At 38.1% G+C, this 20,908-nt stretch overlaps 2 protein-coding genes across 5 annotated transcripts in view; one reads left to right on the top strand and one right to left on the bottom strand.

Annotated features, from left to right (window-relative positions):
* Window positions 1–20,908, bottom strand: part of LOC110978908 (uncharacterized) — a 30,576-nt gene that overhangs the window by 4,634 nt on the left and 5,034 nt on the right. For 3 of the 4 annotated variants that reach the window (XM_087146787.1, XM_087146788.1, XM_087146789.1), the window contains 6 exons: window positions 19,998–20,178; window positions 19,500–19,681; window positions 18,878–18,961; window positions 17,993–18,168; window positions 17,708–17,774; window positions 17,226–17,440 (listed from right to left, as the gene is read on the bottom strand). In XM_087146787.1, coding sequence (XP_087002913.1) covers window positions 17,226–17,440; window positions 17,708–17,774; window positions 17,993–18,168; window positions 18,878–18,961; window positions 19,500–19,681; window positions 19,998–20,178 — 905 coding nt within the window. Of the gene's footprint in view, window positions 1–17,221; window positions 17,441–17,707; window positions 17,775–17,992; window positions 18,169–18,877; window positions 18,962–19,499; window positions 19,682–19,997; window positions 20,179–20,908 lie in introns of those variants that run through there. The other variant, XM_087146790.1, reaches the window with a different exon arrangement.
* LOC110978909 (phe13-bombesin receptor-like) lies at window positions 12,805–15,126 on the top strand. Its single transcript, XM_022234244.2, has one exon. The coding sequence runs from the start codon at window positions 13,265–13,267 to the stop codon at window positions 14,300–14,302; it is 1,038 nt and encodes a 345-aa protein (XP_022089936.2). The 5' UTR covers window positions 12,805–13,264; the 3' UTR covers window positions 14,303–15,126.

The following is a 20,908-nucleotide window of genomic DNA, read 5'->3' as shown; positions in this document are numbered from 1 at the left end:
ATTTGCCACCGTGAACATCAGTGAAGACCAAGGAACACCTAACCAGATAGCAGGCCCACAAGCCATGAATACCCAGCCAGCCTCAATGAGCCAACAAGACACTCCAAGAGGTCAAGGAGAAGAACAAACCAATGAGCAATCAGCAACACCAGATGAGAATACCCAGCCAGCCCCAGCATGCCAACCAGACACTCCAAGATGGCAAGGACAAGAACGAACTGATCAACAACAGGCAACTCTGCAATTGAGTGTGAGTGTTAAAATGGAACAGTCACCACAGCAGCTATAACACAAATAAGAGGCATTCAAATAAGGGTTTATGTAATTCCAGAAATGTGGAGTCCAAAGTGTGAAAATTTGAATCCCTGTCATGTACATGTACATGTAACTTTTGTTATTTGGCATGAAAATATCACCGGAACTGATTGCATATGATTTCTACTTGTTTGGCAAGCAATTTGATTTAATTCATCACTCTTGAAAATAGAAAAATATTCTGAACTTACAAAATCATACGTCAGATGTGACAGGACAAGAAAAATGGACCCTAATTTCTGGAATGACCTATAATTCTGAACTACAGCAACATTTCTGTACACAACGTCCTTCAAACACTGACACATTAGGCAGCCACATACACTTAGAGGTGGATGAAATGAGTGTGTTACATTTTGCTTATTGGTCCCACCATATTTTTCTCACTTGTAAAAATGAGTTGCCAGTGAAGTCATGTCTCATCGAGTTCCATTTCAGTTTGAGTTTTCAGTTTTAATTGCAGCTTTTATTTTACTCACTGATTAATAGTATTTCATTTGTTTTTAGTGTATGCAGCTAAAACTGGAATTACATGAAGAATTGCCCAAAACATTTTGAAATTCATTAAAAAAAATTTCATTGAAAAGACACAAAGAAAAAACAGGTTTAATAATATGAAGTAATACAGAAAGTTACTAGATACACAATATTTGTTCTATCATACTAGTTCTCATTAGAAATAAGTAACAATCATTTTTTTAACCATAACATGCTCAAATATTTTGACTTGTAGGAATTGAGCAAAGTTGTCAAACGACAACCTGAAAACACAATATTCTGATTATCAATGTAAATAAAATTGAAGATAATCTGTTGAATTGAAAGCAGGACAATGGATCTCTGTAAATAAACAAATTCTAAAAACTTAACTTGTGTGTAAACAAGATTGTCCAGACAGTACACATGAAAAAGATTTCTCCGAGTGCAGCTACACTGGTAAATGTGTATATTTTTTGAGTCTTTATTTTATTTTATCTTCTTAGACATGATTTAGGGATGAGTCAGTTTGAATAATTCACTACTTGAATATTCAGCTTTCAATTCAATTGAATATCCAAATATTTGATCGTACCGACCGGCAGATTGTTGAAGAAATCATGTACAAAGCAGTTGCAATAATGCACACAATTGTACATTAGATTTCTGTTGCATTTCATTGAATCTGCTCCATTCTGCAATTTCTCTCATTTAAAACCAAAAAACTCCCTTCCTTTTCATGAATTTTACATATGAATATTTAAATTCCTGAAATATTAGAATATTCGATAATCGATGGAATATTCAGATATTCGGATGTTTGGCACAGACCTAATGTAATTGGAGAAAAGTTTTCTAAATTAATTAAAATGATGTTTAACTGTTGTTCTACTGAGCATAACTACATGTAGTAGGCAATATGATCCTATTATACATAAAATTCAACTATTAATTAAGTCTACAAAAAAGAGAAAGATTCAGCTTATTAACCACTTCGTGCCAGGTTAATTAAAAATGTTAATAATGCTGGACTGGGATAATTATCATTTTTTCTGTTTTCAAAATTATTAAAAAATTTATCATTTTATTTAACGGATGTTTATTATACCCACAAGCAGTAATCTTTAGGCATTACACTGACAGCTGACCTTCAATGACACCGAGTATTTCAGCCAGGCCTGCAGCCTTGTAAAAACAGACCAGATTGAGCGGTGTTATGTAAGATTCTTTTCTTCCCGAAACTGGGAACAGTGAACTGCTGACCTCTATTCAATGGGGACAAGATTAGCGTGCAGCGGTGCTGTATGGCTCATTGCTGCGTTGGAGGAGAGCTTTTGTCCCTGGTGATAGTCCGCTCGCTCTAAATGTCCCAAACCATGACGGTTTCAAAATAAGGGTGGATTATAGTGAAAAGATGTCGGTAATTCCCAGCAGCCTGGTCTTTTGTGTCGAGCATGGTCTTTTGTTACAAGGCCCAACTGTTTTGTCTGGTTTTGGGCTCCCCGGCTTTGGGTATAAAGCCTAGGTGCTCAAAAACCCATCGCCCGTCAGGAAGTGGTTAATATTATCTACATGTAGTGGAAGTGGCTCCAGCATAAAATATATTTGAAATACAAAATAAAACAAGTACATGTAGAAAAGGTGTTGATAGTTGATGCGGTTAATCACATCTGACGTTCAAATGAATATGTATTAAATGTGCTAATATTTGTCCTTTTTCAAATCATTGGAAGCAATCAGGTATTGGAGTATTTTGTGGAAATGTCATCTAGTGCTTGTCAGTCTAGCTCTCAAGTGAAATGCAAAAACAATTTATTGACTCATCAGATTAGACTGGATTCAGGGGTACATGTGCAATTGAAAAATTGGGCAAGGAGTGGACAGATATGTAATCCCAGATGACGATTCAGACTCAGTAATTTATTTCTGTATGTCATGTGTTTTGGTGCCAAAAAGCCACTGTTTTCATCGCGTTAAAAACATTAGCAAAAGTCTGTGAACCAGACATCATTGACATACATTCATAAATACCTCAGTCTCCCTATTTAAAAACATGCAATTTTCATGTATTAACATTTGATAATGCCTACTGTGTAAATCATTCACTGGCACCTGGATACCAGAAAATTTAATCAAATGTGATCAGTCAAGAGTCTGTGTGCACGCAGCTGGCCACAAGCATGCCAATTGGACAATTTGCACAAGGAATATACTAGAAAATGGAGAGGGGTGTTCAGGAAAATGAAAGTAGAATTCCAGAATAAAATCAATGGAAATCTGTCATATGTTGACTTCTTTTGACTCTCTGACTAAAGAGAAATTTATGAATGGGAATAACTATGTGCTTGGCTGGATCGGCTCAGGAGACTGAACGCTTATAATGACCTCACCTGCAGCTTGGGCATTAGTCGTGTACATTCTCCTGAGCCTGTCTTAAATGCACGTCTGGTTGGTATATTAACTACTGACTATTTACAGAGAACAGCACATTTCTGTGTTAAGCATGTAGTATAATTAAAGCTGTCCATTGTCTGCAGTGTGTAAATAATTTCTGCTTATGTTTTGCAATTTGTCTTGGACTTGAAAAAAGAGGTTGCACTGACATATCAACTGCAGTTTGAAGACTAAAGTTTGAAGAGTAATTGTGATAATGACACATGGTGAAATGTGTCCTCAAATATGGGTGTGAAATCATGAAAAAAATGTTTCTATTAATTTATAATATTGTAAATCCAAAGACTCAGGTGAAAAAACCTATACTCAAGAAAAATCCTCAGAATTTATGAATTGAATGACCATGTTACTAATGGAGAAAAATGCCTTCCTTGTACTACCAACTGACCCATGTCTAGTTTTTCCTTGAAGTAAGGAAGGCCTGACGTTTCGATCCTAGCAGAATCTTTCTCAAAATTCTACTAGGATCAAAACATCTGGCCCTCCTTATTTCAAGATTTGTATCTTAAGTCATTGTAGTCAGCAAGTAGTATGCAGCAGTTTTGTATTACATATCTTTAGTTTTGGTTTACATCCTTGGTTTATAAATTACTGCTGTACCTACCAATCATTCTCACCTATTTTATTTACTTCTTTCCATGGACCATTCCCATTTCTTCAGTTTTCCAAGGGGCATGATTTATTGAATTAAATATGAAACAGTAATTTAGATCACAAGAACAAAAATGATAGAAAAGAGAGATCTTAGCCAACATACATGTAATACAACAAGCAAACACATGTAGGAATAAAAAATATCGCAAGCCTGTCAATTATAATATTGAGCCTCTGTTGACATTAATACATGTACCTTGGAACTGTGTTGACAATAAGAAAAGTGTATGTGTTATTGAAAAGCTTGTCTGTCTGATAACCTTAATTAGTTCAATGAGGCTCTGAAGTCGAAACTCAAAACAACAGAGAGTTGGGTTGTGAATGCAGCATTTTTATGACTGGCCTGTCATTGTTATGAGTTGATCCCAATCACCGACAAATTTCAGGTGTTAAATCCCAAATGGGGCTTTAACAAAATCCCAAAATTTGTCCCAAAAGGACTGACTTATTCATGCATTCATTCTTATACAGCCAGCACCTGTTGGTTCCAGTACAATTAACCAACTTACATGTAGTTTGCATTCAGAGTTCAAAGGTCAAAACCAGTCAAACACTACCAGGTTTGAATAGAAAAGTTATACATACACGTAGCATAAGATCAAATATCTTACCATCACCAAAGAAATTACACATACATGTACATATGGTGAGGTTAACACAGCCATCTACAACTCGGACAGCCTTCCCGCTGGAAAACATCAATGTGTGACTGGAAATACCGGTGAGTAATTTTATCCTTTTTGAGGAATTTATGTGAGGAAAAAGCCCCCTAGTCTAGCTTGGTGTCGGTTAGGCTACACCCCTGGATGGAAGAATCAATGAAGGTCAAAGCAATCACAGGTTAAATGTCAAAATGTGACAGGATATAAATTTGAATGGAATATTTTATGCATTTTGCATAACATTCTTGTACACTGCGCATGAACAAACACACTAACACGCCCAGGTACATGTATCATGACCACATACAAGCAATCACTAAAAGCAACCACAGTGAGCAAGACACAGCCATCAGTCGGACAGACAGAAGACTGGAATCTTTTCAACTTTTTCAGTCACTGTGCTTTCTTGCAGGCTTGCAGCTCAGTTACCAATATATGCAATTGTGTCTACCACAACATCATGGCAAGTGCACCTATCAACTGGCCTGAAATGACCTTGGATAATGTTGAAATGAAGAACTTTTGTAAATGGTTTTGGACGGGAACTAATGGAAATGATCTGATAAAAGCATTAAATGCTAGTGAACATCGTAAACCAAAAACTGAATTCATAAGTCGAGGAAAGCAGCCCCATGTGTATGGTATTGTTGTCAACTACCCATTCGACACAGTGTGGAAATTCTGCAAGATTGGCTTCACTCAAAGTGAAACAGCGGAAGGATCTAACAACCGAATGGAGTATTTGGCGAAATATATTGATCTACCTTACAAACGCAAGGACACTGCAAGTGTGCTGTTTGTCTTGCCTATCGACCCTACCGATTGCAGCAGACCTTTGGAAGTGGAAAAAAGAGTAAGGAATAAATTTGGGCACAAAGTGTCTAAGGAGAAAGCACAGGAGTTACAATTTCCTGTACCAACAGAATGGGTCATTACCACGCAAGCTTTCATTAATGAATTCATAACGCTGAAGACTGCTATGAAAGACAATCGTGAAGCAAGCACAGCTTTGTTTGAAAATTTTTCATTTGACAAGACAAACAATCCCAAGCCAGCTGTTCTGGACACAGCAAGCTTCCCAAGGGAGGGAAGAGGTTCAGCAGGGATAGCAGAGGGCATGTCCAGGATGAGCCTTACAGCAAGCGTACAAACAAGAAATCCCTCAAGAAAAAAATAGAGGGAAAGGCAGTAAACAAAGAGTTTAATACAACAGAAACACAGAACAATCAAATCAAAGAAGAGACAATACTAGACTTTACTGGGTATCACCGCTTACATGTAAATTCTGCAGTGTCTTACACCTACAAGTGGTGAACACATCAAAGATAAAGACAGGACACCTTCAGCACCTCTTCAGTCTCCTGACGACGGACTGAGCACACACATCGAAACATTGAGAACCATAGAACCGAACATACTCATAGAGATATATTCGGATGGTGCTACTACAAACCTTCCCACTTATAAGCTGGAACAGCTACCAGTATTGATAAAACATCCAGACCAACCAACACTGACAGCACATGCTTTGAACAGGAAGCTCAAAGAGGAGGAAAACTCGGACTAGAAGATGCACTTTACAACCTTTGCCTTGATGATCCAAGCCCAAGAGCCAAAAGGCAATAAAGTGAAACTGGAATTGGCCACAAGCAGGAATGCCAAATGAAACCAGCCAACACAAGTAAAAGAGAGTAAGGAACTGTATGGAAGATCCCCATGCACAGTCCACAATGCACATGTAAACTAACCGCCATCTCTTGACAGACGGCTTGACACAGACACTGGACAAAAACTTACAACAGAATGGAAAAAATTGTACATCACATCTATGATTTTGCTTGTAAGTAAATGAATAGTTCTTATTTTTAACATTATGATGAATCAATGCACTCATGTGTCACATTTCAGTTATAAGTTTTAAGCTTTTAATTTTAGACACACTGACACCAAAGCCCAAAAAACACGTTATCAATTTTGAGATGGGTAAAATTCTTTTAACGAATAAATACAATGCTAATAAAGGGTCCTGAGATTAGGCGAAAATGGAATTAAACACAAAGTTCAAATGAAATGTAACAAATCTGTAATACTGTTACATTCATTTATCTCAGATAAAAATTAGAATTACTTTTTTAAGGTACTGTATTGTTTACAATATAAAAATAGATTGAGGGATTCTTAGTTATCAAGGAAAGCTCACAGGAAACTGTAAATAGAGGGATTTCACATTAGCGCCGTCTGTGCATATCTGCATCGAAACCAAGGCTCTCTGTGTTGAACTTTGTCGGGCGCGCCCGCAGAGTCCGCACAGTAGATTCAGTATCCAGTTCGTAAGTGTGACGCCACTTCAGTTGAAACCACGCCCACTGTACAAGATACACGACCATCGCAGGTACGTTAGTTCGCGGTCAATTGTTGCTATTTTTCTTTGGATTTTACGTGTCGAGTGTTCCTGAAAGACTCCTCCACAAACATTTTCAGCCTGAAAAGTCTGAATTTAAAATACCTTTATGTATTTTGTGTCTTGACTCCTTACTTTCAATTGTCTGATCGTACTAAGAATTGAAGCTGACACATACAGCCTCGTTTTCAAATGCGGAAGTGCGCAGATCGACGCTAAAAGCGTCGTATTAGGATCCCTCTATTGCTATTCAAGAAAACATAAAAGTCATAGACAGTTTACATGTACATGTTTAATTACACCTTAAGTAACTGAATGTATTTTTAAAATATGTAATACTTTTAACTCAGCTCAAAAATTACTATTATCAAAGCTAGTCTTTAAGGTAGAAATGACTTGTACATAAATATGTAATTTTTAGATTTTCAGTCATATAATACACTTTTAAATTATACTCAGTAAAAAGTGATTCTGGAAACAAGTTTTCTCGTGGAATTACATTAATGGAAAGTAGTTTTTAATTAGTTTTACATGACAAAGTGTGTAGTTCCCATTCAATTTTGAAATTGCATTTTATTGAAATGAATGAATACATATGAATACAAAAAGGTCTCAGATTATCTCATGATCAAATCAGCCACAAAGTTCAATTGAAATCACGACTGTTTTTTTATACTTATGATTTCACTTTTGTATTTTTGACTGATTTCCAATATACATGTAAACAAATAGAAAACATTGTGTTTGCAACATGTCTTCAAATTGGTTGCTAACAATTGTAAATTAACAGACTAGAAAACAAAAGTTTTGGAAGCTAAACCAACATGACAAAAAAAAAATGTATCAGTACATTTAGTTTGATTCACAAATCTACTTCAATCCCACACATTAATGGAAATTTTTTTTATTAATAACATGCTCATCTGTATTAACGACTTTTAGGATACTCAGCACAAAGGTTAGGGGATAAACAGGGCATACGCTCATCCATGTAAACTAGTGGAAATGGCCTGTATATGATGTATAACATTTTCATTATAGTTGGATTTTTATTCAGATTTAATGCATTACTTATTGGAAGAAGGTTTTCTAGTTCAAAATCATGTTCATCTATTATCAAGTACATGTAAAAGCATCAGTGGAAGGTTGATCCAGCTTATGACTTGGATGAATGATGTGTAACATTTAAGTTTAGTTAGATTTATAGCTCATAAGATTTTAAAAATACTAATTCAAGAAGCACATACTAGGAAGAAGTTTTCACTGAAACTTTTTAATTTTAGGTGCCGAGTAATTAATTTTCTGACCAATACACAAAACAGCATGTAATAGAAAAGTCAGATAGGGTTTGTGGTTGATTAGATCTGACAAGGAGATGAATGCATAAATGAGTTACGTTTTTACATCTCTGAAATCTGTGGAAACAATCATGTATTTAGGTATTTTGTGGATGGAATGATGAAGCTGGTTTATCATCCACAGTTTTGAGTTACATTGTTCAGGAACTAATTCTGCATAATTTATTCCATACCCCAGCACTTGTTATTCATACTACTCTTGCTCAGTTTTCCTGAGGCACGACCATCATGTTTGTGTCCCCTACCGTCTGATCAGCATGTTGTGTACAAGGGGAATTTCCCACGACGTGAAATCTTTCTGATATCAGCTTATCAATATAAGTTAACAGAAGCAGCCAGCATGTACAGTAATGTGAAACATTGGGATTTGGGTTAGATTTTTACAAAGAGTTTAAGTCCTACTCATGGAATTTCTGTAACAATATTTTGACATGCTCTAAAACCCGATAGTGAACATTGCCAAAAATATCCTGTTAACTTTTTTTAAATTGAGGAAAGAGGCATTTTGTATGTACCATGTTTCTATTCAAACTACCCACATGACTTTAAGGATGGTAAGACAAATTGGAAATTTTGCAAGACTAGCTTCACCCAAGTTGACAGAGCTGTGTTAATGGGGAGGGGATTGAATGTCTGCTGTTTCATCATGCCCTCTGTCCAGTAATGGGCACAATTCCTTTTTTAACTAGCCATATCTGTTCAAGATTGAAAACATGGGCCTGAGTACAGAAACTGATTTCACAAATATGTGGGACTTTAAATCCTAGACATAACTGAAAATAGTTTTCTTATGTTTATATCATGCTCATCTCGTAACTTTTACTGGAAGATACTGTTGTTCACCTCTGTCGCTATTGAGTACAAAGTTAAGGGGAAAATATCAGCTTAGCTAAATAAAACTTACAGACAAGGCCGAAGAGGACGTAAATCATATTAGTCAGATTTTTAGCGAGTAAGATTTTAAATACTCATCATTCTATACTGGAAGGAAGTTTATCGTGTTTATCTCTCATATCTACTGTATTAAAGTTAGTGGAAAGTCCAGCTTATCAAGTAGAAATGGCCTGTATGCATGAATGATGTGAAACATTTAATTTTAGTTAGACTTTAGCTAGTAAGACTTTTGAATCTTCATCATTCTATATTGGAAAGAAGATTATCGGTAGTGTTCATTTCTTACATATATTAAAGTTAGTGGAAAGTCCAGCTTATCAAGTAGAAATGGCTTGTATGCATGAATGATATGAAACATTTAATTTCAGTTAGACTTTTAGCTGGTAAGACTTTTGAATTTTCATCATTACATATTGGAAAGAGGTTTATACAGTGTTCATCTGTTAGGCCCCCAAAAATACTCGGTCTCTGGTCAGACCAAATTTCCAGAATTGATGCGGCAATACAGGTTTGTTTTTTTTGAGAGGGGGATCGGGTTAGCTTCTTAAGACTTGCAACGAACACAGAAATGAGTGGCATATTTAATCAAAGAGCAAAGGCTAGTAGTAGCACATCGCACGTCATGCCGCCATCGTTGATGATCAGCAGGCTGCAACTTTGTAACCTACCTGTGGTCTACTGTTTGTGTTAGCCATCAACATTAAGAAGTCGTAACGGATCTATCACCGCATATGGCCTACCCAAGAATTAGTCTGGTTCCTTGAATTAATTACCCTTCAGACTTGTGGCCGGGAATAAGTCTACTCGTGAGCATTCAGGCAGTGTGGAAATAGAAGGTGCTGTTCTGAAAATTTTGACCAAAAATGGTAAAAAAACTCATTGACGTGCAAGTTCAAAATTGATGCATGCATAAACCAGAGACCAACTATTTTTGGGGCCTTATTAAATACCAGTTCATGTATTAATTTAAGTGGAAAGTCCAGTTGTTTATCAAGTAGAAATGAAACATTTAATTTTAGCGTCACCAATTTTTAGCCAGATAATAATAAGATTTTAGATCCAATCATTAAATACTGGAAACAAGTTTTGTAGTTTTAAATGATGCTCCTCTATTAGTACATAGGTACCGCTATATGTAACACTGATGAAGAGATCAATGTATCAAGTAGAATGGACTTGTACAGTCCATGAGCCAAGACCCCAAAATTCACCAGGATCCAATTTCATCAGGATTTGCCCTCTTACGTGACACACAAACATGTAGGTGGCCTGGCTCATGGACTGGTAGATAAATACGTTATGAAACATTTTAATTTTAGTTGCTAAGTTCCTTATTTTGCTTTAACAATACACAGAAAGCTAACAAAAAGCCTATGTTTGTACTTTATGAGATTAATAACATCATACAGATAACTGAATGCATGAATGGGTTAAGTTTTTAAATCTCCAAACTTGCTAGTATAATCAGGTATTGAGGTATATTGTGAATGGAATGGTGAAGATGGTTGATGATCCACATTTTTAGTTTCTTTGATCAGTAACTGATTATAAGTAACTGACAGCCATTCATTCCAACACCACCACTCACTTAATCAAACTACATTGGAGGCTCACAATGCCATTATGAGTGCGGGGGATGAGCTGGAAAAGAGGGCGAGTTGGAAACCACTGACTGGTTCACAGTAGACCTGGGGGTTACAAGCAATGCCACATCATCATCCAGCCCCCTGTTCACCCCACTGCATGGGCAATTTTGGCATGTCTCCAGAGTGTAAATAATTTCTGTTTGTGTTTTGGTAATTTACTTCAGACTTCAATAAATGTACCAGTAGCATAAAAACAAATGGAGTTTTGAGAATAAATCCTATAATCAGATGATATGTTTGTAACTTGTGTCTTTAATGAATGTAAAATCTTGTAAGTGAATTGCTTTTCAATCCGAAGACTGAGGAAAGTCCAATTATCATAAAGAATCTTCAAACTCTGAGAATCTTGATACTCTTGCACTTTAAATCAGCATATTTATACATGTTCTAATCCCATCTGGAGGAACAAGAAAGCCCCCCAAACTCCTAGAGTCCTACAGCGTGTCCCAGAATTATCCAATGTTGGGCTTACATGTACATGTACTTTTAAGCAGCTCACGTGCATACCAGAGCATGTGCACTTTCCACTGGCAGAGAAACTGGACATGGATCATTGAGTTCCTATACAAAAGTGCCTGTGAAACTAGCGTGGTTGTTAATTAATGCTTTAGGTCTGTTCTGTCTGTCTGATGACTGCATGTAGCTCATTGCATCTGCTACCGGTAGGGTTTGGGGAGGACAATTGGTCATGACTATTAGGCATGATGATATTTTGCCACTGAATAAGCAGTTACAGCCTCACTTTGAAAGATTTTCTTGACTTGGAGATAACGATGACAAGACTTTTTCTTCATAGTTTGGAATTACTCCTCTGACCATAAGGATTATAATCTATAATTAACCCTGACTTTACCATCCCCATTCCCACATTTATTAAGATTCTGGAAAAAGTTAGCAGAGATTGCTTCACTTTTGATTTATAGACATGGAAGATAGCTACCTCTAGAGTAAGGCCAAGTCCTGCCGGAATCTTCCCAAGTTTTCAATAATTACACATTTTCAGGCAAATTGTAATTTGAACCAAGCTGTTTGCGGCACACCAAGGCAAGTACCTTAATTTCAAGCAAGACTGGGGTGAATTAATCAAGAAAAAATGACATTAAGGAGCACTCCTGTCAAAGGTTTTGGACTAAGAAAGTGGCGGTGAATTAGCACAAGCAACAAATGATTGTGCATATTGCAATCAAAATCCTGCTGACAGTCCAGGAAAGATGCTTTTTGACTTTGAGGAATGAAGCCCAAAGTGAAAATTTGTCAAGATTAGCATTTTTGTTGTCAAGTTGACACAGCTGAAGGAACTTCATAAAACTGAATGGAGACTTTGAAGAACAGTACCGATAAAAACGTGCATAGAAATTACCAGTACCTTGGATACCAATTTCTAACATGTAATTCTTATTCATTCTGAATCTAATAGCCTCCAAACCCTGCATAACCCCGTCCACTTTGCATTACAACTATGAAGGTCATAGCAATAACATGCTCAACTATCAAAACCTGAAAGTTTCAATAAGATCAACAATGAAATATTGACACACCTGGTTGCCATGACCACTTGCCATCACCAAAGCAACCAGACAATGAGCCAGACAGAGTCATCAGATAGACGGAACAGACTGGCTACTTGGGTACATAATGAAACCATTCTTGCTTTATGAGCACTTTCCTATGGGTGCTCAATGGACCAATTCAATCCTACAAAGTACAGTATAAATTATCAGCATTGGAAGTCTAGATATCATACTGCCCATCACTTAAAATGTGTGAAATAAAAGCATGCACTTTCCTTGATAACATGCTTTGAGGAAATGCCACATACCCTGTACAGTACTATAATTCTCATGGACATTTCTCCAATGAGTCACTGCTATTTATATCACAAATGGACTTTTTGTTTCAACATCTCCTGGATACTATGAGGAAGTACACACTAAAAAGGAAATATAAGAAACAGTGTACAATACATGCCTTTAGGTTCACAAATCCCCAAGCGATATAGACCACAAGAGAAGGAAGTTCCAACAATCTACCTCATATTCAACCTGGATCCCAAAGACAATGGTCAACATATGATAGCCCAAATCTGATAGCCAGTAACTTCAGTGAGATTAATTCTTTGAATTCCAGCTCGGGAGATTCTGGACACACCTGGGGTCCCAGCAGGGTACCTTATACATATACTATACTTGATAGAAATAGGTCTGAAGTTGAAAATTATCTGACCAAAAATACATGGATAACTGTAGGGGTGCTCTTCTTTCTTCAGACTTAAAAGCAGAGTGCGACGACAAATGCTGTTTTCAGAATCAGAACTTCACTTGAAAGGTATGTGTACATCGAACTGTAAACTTTTCAACAATTTGGCCAATGTGAACTGATATCTTCAATCAACAATTGTCAAGCATGGATGGCAGTACAGAGGATCTATTGACAAACCTTTCCTTGGGGGTAAAGATTGCCTACGGCATCATTGCTGGACTTGGCATTGTGGGTAATAGCCTCGTTATATATGTGCTAACACACATGGTCAGATCACGTAAGGGTAATGCTAACATTCTAATCGTTAATCAATCCATAGTGGACCTTGCAACCTCCATCCTCTTAGTTCTCTGTTTCCTGACCCCTGAGCCATCATTGCCTTCCTCCCCCATCGCTGCTAGATTCCTATGCTCCATCTGGAACTCTAAGTACCTCTTCTGGGCCACCATCATCTCATCCACATTCAACCTTGTCTGTTTGACCCTGGAGCGTTATTTTGCCATCGTCTACCCTTTCAAGTATCGGAGCTGTACTCTTTTGAAATGGCCCAAGTCACTCATCTTGGCCATATTACCTGTGGTTGTTGGCTATTTATACCAGGCTTACTTTCCTGCTATGCACGTTGTGAAAGACGGTAAATGTGTCGTCAATCAATTTGCCAGTCGAGTTGCACAAATCGTTTACGCAATCGTCATCCTCCTGGTTACCTACCTTGTCCCTCTTGCCATCATGACGTTTGCTTACATCAGGATCTATGTGGTCCTGAAAACAGAGTCAATCGGTAACATCACCGGCGAGGCCAGCCACTCAACAGATGCTGCAGGGAACCAACCACACAACCCTAACGATACCAATGAGAAAGCACTACGTAACATCATCAAAACCTTGCTTCTTGTCTACCTGCTCTTCGGTCTTTGCTGGGCTCCTAACGAAGTCTTCTACTTCTACTTCAATATCAGTGGCAACCAGCACATCAACGAAACTGTCTACAACATCACTATCTGCCTGGCCTTCTTCAACATGTGCGCTAATCCCTTCATCTACACCTTCAAATATCGTCGATTTCGGGAGGGACTTCAACGGGCTATGCCATGTCTTGGACGACTGATACGAGTGTACAACACCAACCTATCTGTTACCCAGGAAGGAAATGCTACTCATGTGTCCTCGCCAAGCATGTAATATTTATTGTGTGATGGATTAAAATGACTATAACAAAACTGTCTGCATCATTCCCTATACAAGAAGAAAAAGCCTACAGGTAGCTATGTTCGTACATGTGTACTTATATGAACAAGCAGTGTGTGACAGTCATAGAAGATTGAGAAGCACAGCCTACATGTATGTTAGAATAGTTTATGGTTACAAACAGGTTTATATTACCCATGAGTGGGATACATGTACATGTCTATATAGTTACATGTAAATGTACAGTGTAAATGTTTGTGAAGGGCATACCAGTACGGCCTGGTGGCTTGGGTTTATAAAGTCTCCCAATTGTAGGGTCTGAGGTTCAAATCCTGCAGTGGAGCATACATGTACGTGTACCTTGTGACTCTAGGCAAGTTACTTTACCAGTAAATGGCTACATGTGACAGCACAGAGGGTCTTTTACAGTTGACTCAAAAACAGTTACACTAATGACCGTACATTTTGTACACTCTCCAGGGAAGATTGTTTTGGGGTCCAGTGAGCAGAGATAATACCTGGTAGGGAGTAAAGTGCACTAAAAGTCCATCAGGTACTGGACAGCACTGTATAAAGATTTCATATTATTATTATTGATTCTAAACTTGCACTTGTGATATCTCGTCACATGTTCAAACATTTCAGCCATCCATTCTTTACAGTATTAAAAACTGGTCCAAATTCTGCAGCCTGTACAACTTACAGTATGTCTGATGATGTGCAAAAGCAATTTACAAAGTTGGAAGTTTGCCAATTTCAAGCACCATTTTAATACTTGTGGATTTCCAATTCTCTGTAAAATGCATTCAGAACAGAAAGTTTGTTCACCTGTTTCTTCAGTGCCATAAACTACACAAACACACATATACTATGATGGGGATGAAAAAATATTTGTTCACTTTTTGAATGGACCATGGGGTCAAAATCATTACTTTCTGTACACAGGGACAAAAGAATTCAACAACAACCAGTAAGCTTATTGCCTCAGAAACGGATCCAATTTCCGCAAAGGAAGTTGGGTTATTCTCAACTGTCAAGGACATGGTTCTAGAACAGCTACTGTAATAATAATGCTACTGATAATGCCATTAGGTAAACAAAACACCTGTTCACATGGCCATTTTCAGTTTGTTCAAAGTCTGTATTAACTTTTTAATGTCAGTGTATGTATGCAAAGTCCTCGAGTGAACAGCACCAACAGCACAGTTAAGAGTGATTTAAACCTACCAAAAGTAAAACAAAACCACTAAAAAATAAACTCAAAACTGAAACAGAGTGAGCCATAGAATCATGTGATCGAAAGCAGGAAATCTAAACCAATGTAAGATGACCCTGGTGACATGCTGACTTGCTGGCTCTCTCATCAAATATTCAGACAAAAACCAGGGCTGGAAAATGATTAGATTGTTCTGAACGGCACACAATGACTAACTAAAAACATATCAGTTCGTGGAAGTTGCATTAACACCAGTGTTGTCGTTGAGTCCATTACAAGTTCCTTCACAAGTACCAGTCATACATGTACGGAACAGAGTAAACAATGACAAAAGAATGCTTTTGTCACTGCTCATTTGAATAGCTTGTGAATTGACTTTCGACCAAATGACTTATGATGGACTTGTGATGGACTTTTGTACATGTACAGACTGTTTGCAGACAGATTAATACTGAATTCTGACACCTTCAACTTCACTGTTCTGCAAGATTTGAAACTGTGCTCCTTGATGAGTTTGTTTCCCTCAACATTAACAATGGTAAAATTTTCTGCATGACTCAACTCTTTCAGTATGAAGGTGGAGTTGACATAACATGATGGCAGTCATTCAGGTAAAAACTCCCTGTCAAATACACCAGTATGTTTCTCTCTGACAAAATTGTCAACAACGATTCCTTGATCCCTGTGACACTCCTGTGTGAAAGAATCTGGTTTTTCTTTTGTTTGTTGGAGAGAGCCACACACCCCTATACAAAGTCTAGTTTTTCTTTTGTTTGTTGGAGAGAGCCATACACCCCTATAAAAGTCTAGTTCTTCTTTTGTTTGTTGGAGAGAGCCATACACCCCTATAAAAAGTCTAGTTTTTCTTTTGTTTGGCGGAGAGAGCCATACACCCCTATAAAAAGTTTGGTTCCAAAAAAGGAACAATGAGAGGGAAAAACCAGAAATGAGAAACTTGGAGAAATTGTTACCCCTTATCAGGGTATTCAAATGAACCATGGCACACAGCATGACTCTACCCTCACTTGTTATCAATCTGCCATCAATGACCAGAAAATAAAAGTTATCCAAGCGGATGCCATAATTGCCGTGGCGCCAAACTGACACGCACATTCTTGGATTTGAAGTGGGCACCATATTTGGCAAATCATGACACTCTACTGACCTCAAGCTGGACCAAGTGAGGGCGCTAATTTCTTAGTGACAGAGGCTCTTTAGGTCAGAAGTGAACTTCACTGGTTCACGAACGACTATGAAATGCTCGAGTTACAGTCGCATCGCTATGAGAGAAATGAACACTCCTCACCAATATGGCTCTTTTCAACCAAAGAGGGGGTGCTTCTGCTTGTAGCAAATTGGTCAAAGTGACAGGTAACGACTACCTGGTATACCCTAAACAAACTTTGAACTGGTCGATGTAGGACCATTACACAATAATGGTGTCATAACGAGAAAGCACAAACTACATGCGAGCACCTGCTTCGCTGCCCACAACTATCGTACTAGACACCCCCTTGTCTGCAGACTTAGAGTCTTTAAACAAGAGCGCTGGAGCCTGCGTTTCCTTCTGCAAAGGAAAAGTATAAATGTACCAACTCAAGAAGAGGGAGACACCCACGAACCACCTGTCCACAAGCGTTGTGCCTCTGGAGGAATGATTTTTAATTCTGCTCCCTAATAAACTACCTAAGGCTTCCTTACCTTGACGGTGTACTCCTTGAGCTTGCTGAACTCTGCCGGGAGGATTCATCTTCTGATAAACTCCTTACATCAATCCTATCTATCCCCTGTCCATGTCTCTGCACACCATCAGTACGCTCTTCAGACATAGTCAAAGCAAGGAGTGGTTTATCAAGCCCAAGCTCATCAGCAAGGAAATCTGAGTTACAGTCACTAGAAGACACTGTCAAGTCAGTCTGAAATCAAACATAAAATCATTTCTGTTGCAAACCGTGATACTTTGGGCATCTTGAGACTTAAACATTACAAACTATGAACAAAAGGCTTGTTTATACTTGCTGCCAAAAAGCCAATTAAGCTACATTCATCAGGTATATCAATATTTAATTTTTAAAGTGAACAATCACAAATTTGAACACTTTTCATTCTACCAAAATAATTCAATAATTCTCAAATGTAAAAAACATAACAGCAAGAATTGTTAATTGGGATTTGATACGTACGTTGACAACATCAGCTAAGCTGGGACCTCTGAGAACATCAAGAAATTCAGCATTCTTGGACAAAATTCTGAAGATTTAAAAAGGCATGAACAGTAGAAAACTGTATGCATATATTTCCATCAACTAAAACGATAACAATAAAGCAAGAAGAATAAGACTCTGTCACCCTACAAGTGCCTCCAGGAACCAAACTTCTTAGCCCATTATCCTTCAGTGATGGGAAGGGAGACGCACAAGGGGGAGGGGCCACGACTGGAGGGAGGGAAGGAGGGGTTAGCCTGTTACCTCTGAGTGGCAGCTTGGTGTGTCAGTGATGTCTCATACATCTTCTGTATTCTCTTCTTCTCAAAGTCTCGCATCCTGGCTTTGTGACGATACTCCTCTCTCATTCTGACTGCCTCAGGGTCCTCTGTGGGAGGCTCAAGGTCAAGGGTGAAGCAGGACAGCTGGGGGAACTCCACCTAAAATGAAACGGGTTGGAACTTAAGTGCTGTTTCAATGTTGAATGCTCCATTCAACAAGGCAGTCCCAAGTTGAATGGAATATTCGTCTTTTATCGAATGCAAATATTCTAATCACTGCACAAGTAAAAAAAAATCATTATTTGTTTTATATAACTGTCATATTGATCCTTGTCATTTGATTTCTCTTTAAATAAATTTCAAACACTTTCAAATCCCCCAAACTTTTTAGACCAAATTTTATTTTCGCCAGGTTTTGATTTGTGCTGCGTGTTGCGCTCACGCTGCCTTTTGAATGATGAGGCAATTCATATGTCATGGAAACAAGCAGAATCCTAGCCATTGTATATTTTTACTATCCACATATGGGGAAAATAGTACCTGGCGCGACATGAATGGCAGGAATAATGAAAGTCACGTAATGCGTGTTCCACCAATCAAATGACAAGGATCGGTATGGCAGAAAATCCAAATAAATCTGGTTTGATGCAATAACAATTTATGTTTCAGTTAGTCAGTCCTGTGTAAAACAATCTCACTGAAAATAAAACACTGGTAATGTGATGACTGAAAGAAAGCAAAGGCCACAATTTTCCCAGGGATTGTCTGATGGGCGTGGCTATGCATGCACAAGGGAGGGGCAAGATAACGAGAATGAATCATTGGGCAATCAGGTTTGTAGCTGATGAGTACATATCTGGTATTTTACCTTTCCTAGTTGTACTGTAGGGTCAGGTTCTTGTTCTTTCAAGCTGGGTTTCATTCTAGGACCATTCTTGCCTGCCTTATCAGCCTGGAAAAAATAATAAAACTGTTATCTAATAATGTTAGGAAAAAGCGACTCAAAATTTTTGCCAGTTATCAACACACAAGCTACTATGTTGTGTCAGCTGGGGTTATAGTGTAATTCCGTGACCAGAACTAGAGGCCATTACTGCGGTGGCACAACTCTCGTGGACAGGTGGTATGCACCTGTTACATGCCTCTTTGACCAATAAGGTGTTGTGATTTGCCAAATGCACACGTGCATCAACCTGTAGAATGTGCGTATGAGTGCGGTGCCACTGTAGTTATGGCGTCTAATTGCATTAGTCTATACAACCTGAGTTTCTTTGTCATCTAGACAATCTTTTCCACCTGTCAGATAGACACCTCAAAGCAGTCAGAGAAATGCTGGGAAGAATGGTTCATCTTAATAGCATCTAGATAGAACTAAAACCATGAGGTCTATCTTGGGATAGTCTCTGACCAGGATGACCTTTTCACTCCACCTCTGACATAGCATTTGATGGTAACGATTGTTACTAACAGGAAAACACAAATAAAGTGACCTTTTTTAATTGCTGGGTCACTGCCCAGCTCTGACTCCCGCCGGTTTTAGTGCCAGGGCGTGAGGGCTCACTATCTTCATAAATCTGAGACAAGCCTCTAGTGAATGCATCCATGGATCTGTCCTCCTGGTTGAGAGAGGTCAACGATGACGTTTGACTGTTACATAATGATGGCTCTGTCACTGAAGGTAAAATAGATTACAGTTTACATGAGAATGGATGTCAGGACAACAGGAAAGATACATCTTAGTGATGTTTCATTCATAAGCTCACAGTTGGTATCATCTGCCATAAATATTTTTTAAAAGGTGTGCACATCTCCTAGTGATATGTTGTGTGTGTCAATTGTAAGAAAAGGTTGAGCAAAAAAGATCAATCTAAATATTTATTCCAGTCATCATTGTAATTTTCCTTAGTATTGTAAGCATTATCATCTTTAAAACCATCGTCATGGCATCGGTAACCATGGCAAACATCATCATCATCTTGTAGTCATACCTGTGTGGATGTCTTCCTGAGAGCCAACATGAGTCCCATATCCAACAGTCGCCGGTGCCTCCCCACCTCCAAACATCAATGCAAAGTTTTCGGGCTTCTCAATGTCACTCCAGAATTTCTCCAAGTCTTCAATGGTCCTCAACTTTCCTTCCTTCATCAGTTTCTCCTCCAGGCAAATGACCTTCAGTCACAAGAACAAAATCAATTGATTGGAATCCTCACTCTGATTTGCACTCAACACTGTACCTACTTGTAAATCCATTCTTAAAATTTTGACTGCAAAAGGGACTACACTCTTCAGTGAATTATTTATCTCAGTCAAAAAAATCACCTTCTGTTCCAGAACAATGTAATACAATTAAAAATGTTGAATTTGGAGCATTCACTGAATTTCCCCCCTGATTCCGGTGTTAAAATATCATCAAATGTCTCCCAGAATTACACCCACTCATTTTCATACTTTAAAATGGGCAAAAACTTTAAAATATGTTTGATCGTGACTCAATATGCTACTCTGAGGCATAATGCAATTTCTTCAACAGAAATCTCTCTCTTGAGATGTACAGACCTCCGAAAATTGGCTATCAAGAATTTGGAACCCTTCTCCCCAAAATTCAGAATTTTTCATGAAAAATCAGAACATTCTCCATATTACCATGAACAAGTAAAAATAAATGCTACATTGTACAGGAGTCCACTCCATATCCGTGATGATGTACAGTCCCACACATACTCACCAATTCCATACAATTCCAGAAGAGTTTATGTCATCTGAAATGGCCAGTCCGCAATAATTTTCCCTCTCCTGAATGTGTTGATTCATCGAAAAGTTCAGCGCGAATTCAGCGCAAAATTTAGTAAAAAATTCACCGCGTGGTGCTTGCACACTTTACATAATTGTGGTCGGTTGC

This window comes from Acanthaster planci, linkage group LG15 (genome assembly GCF_054643075.1).
Source record: "Acanthaster planci isolate LZ-2023a linkage group LG15, COTS_SCS, whole genome shotgun sequence".
Classification (NCBI taxonomy): domain Eukaryota; kingdom Metazoa; phylum Echinodermata; class Asteroidea; order Valvatida; family Acanthasteridae; genus Acanthaster; species Acanthaster planci.
This window is presented reverse-complemented; position numbering and strand designations above follow the sequence as displayed.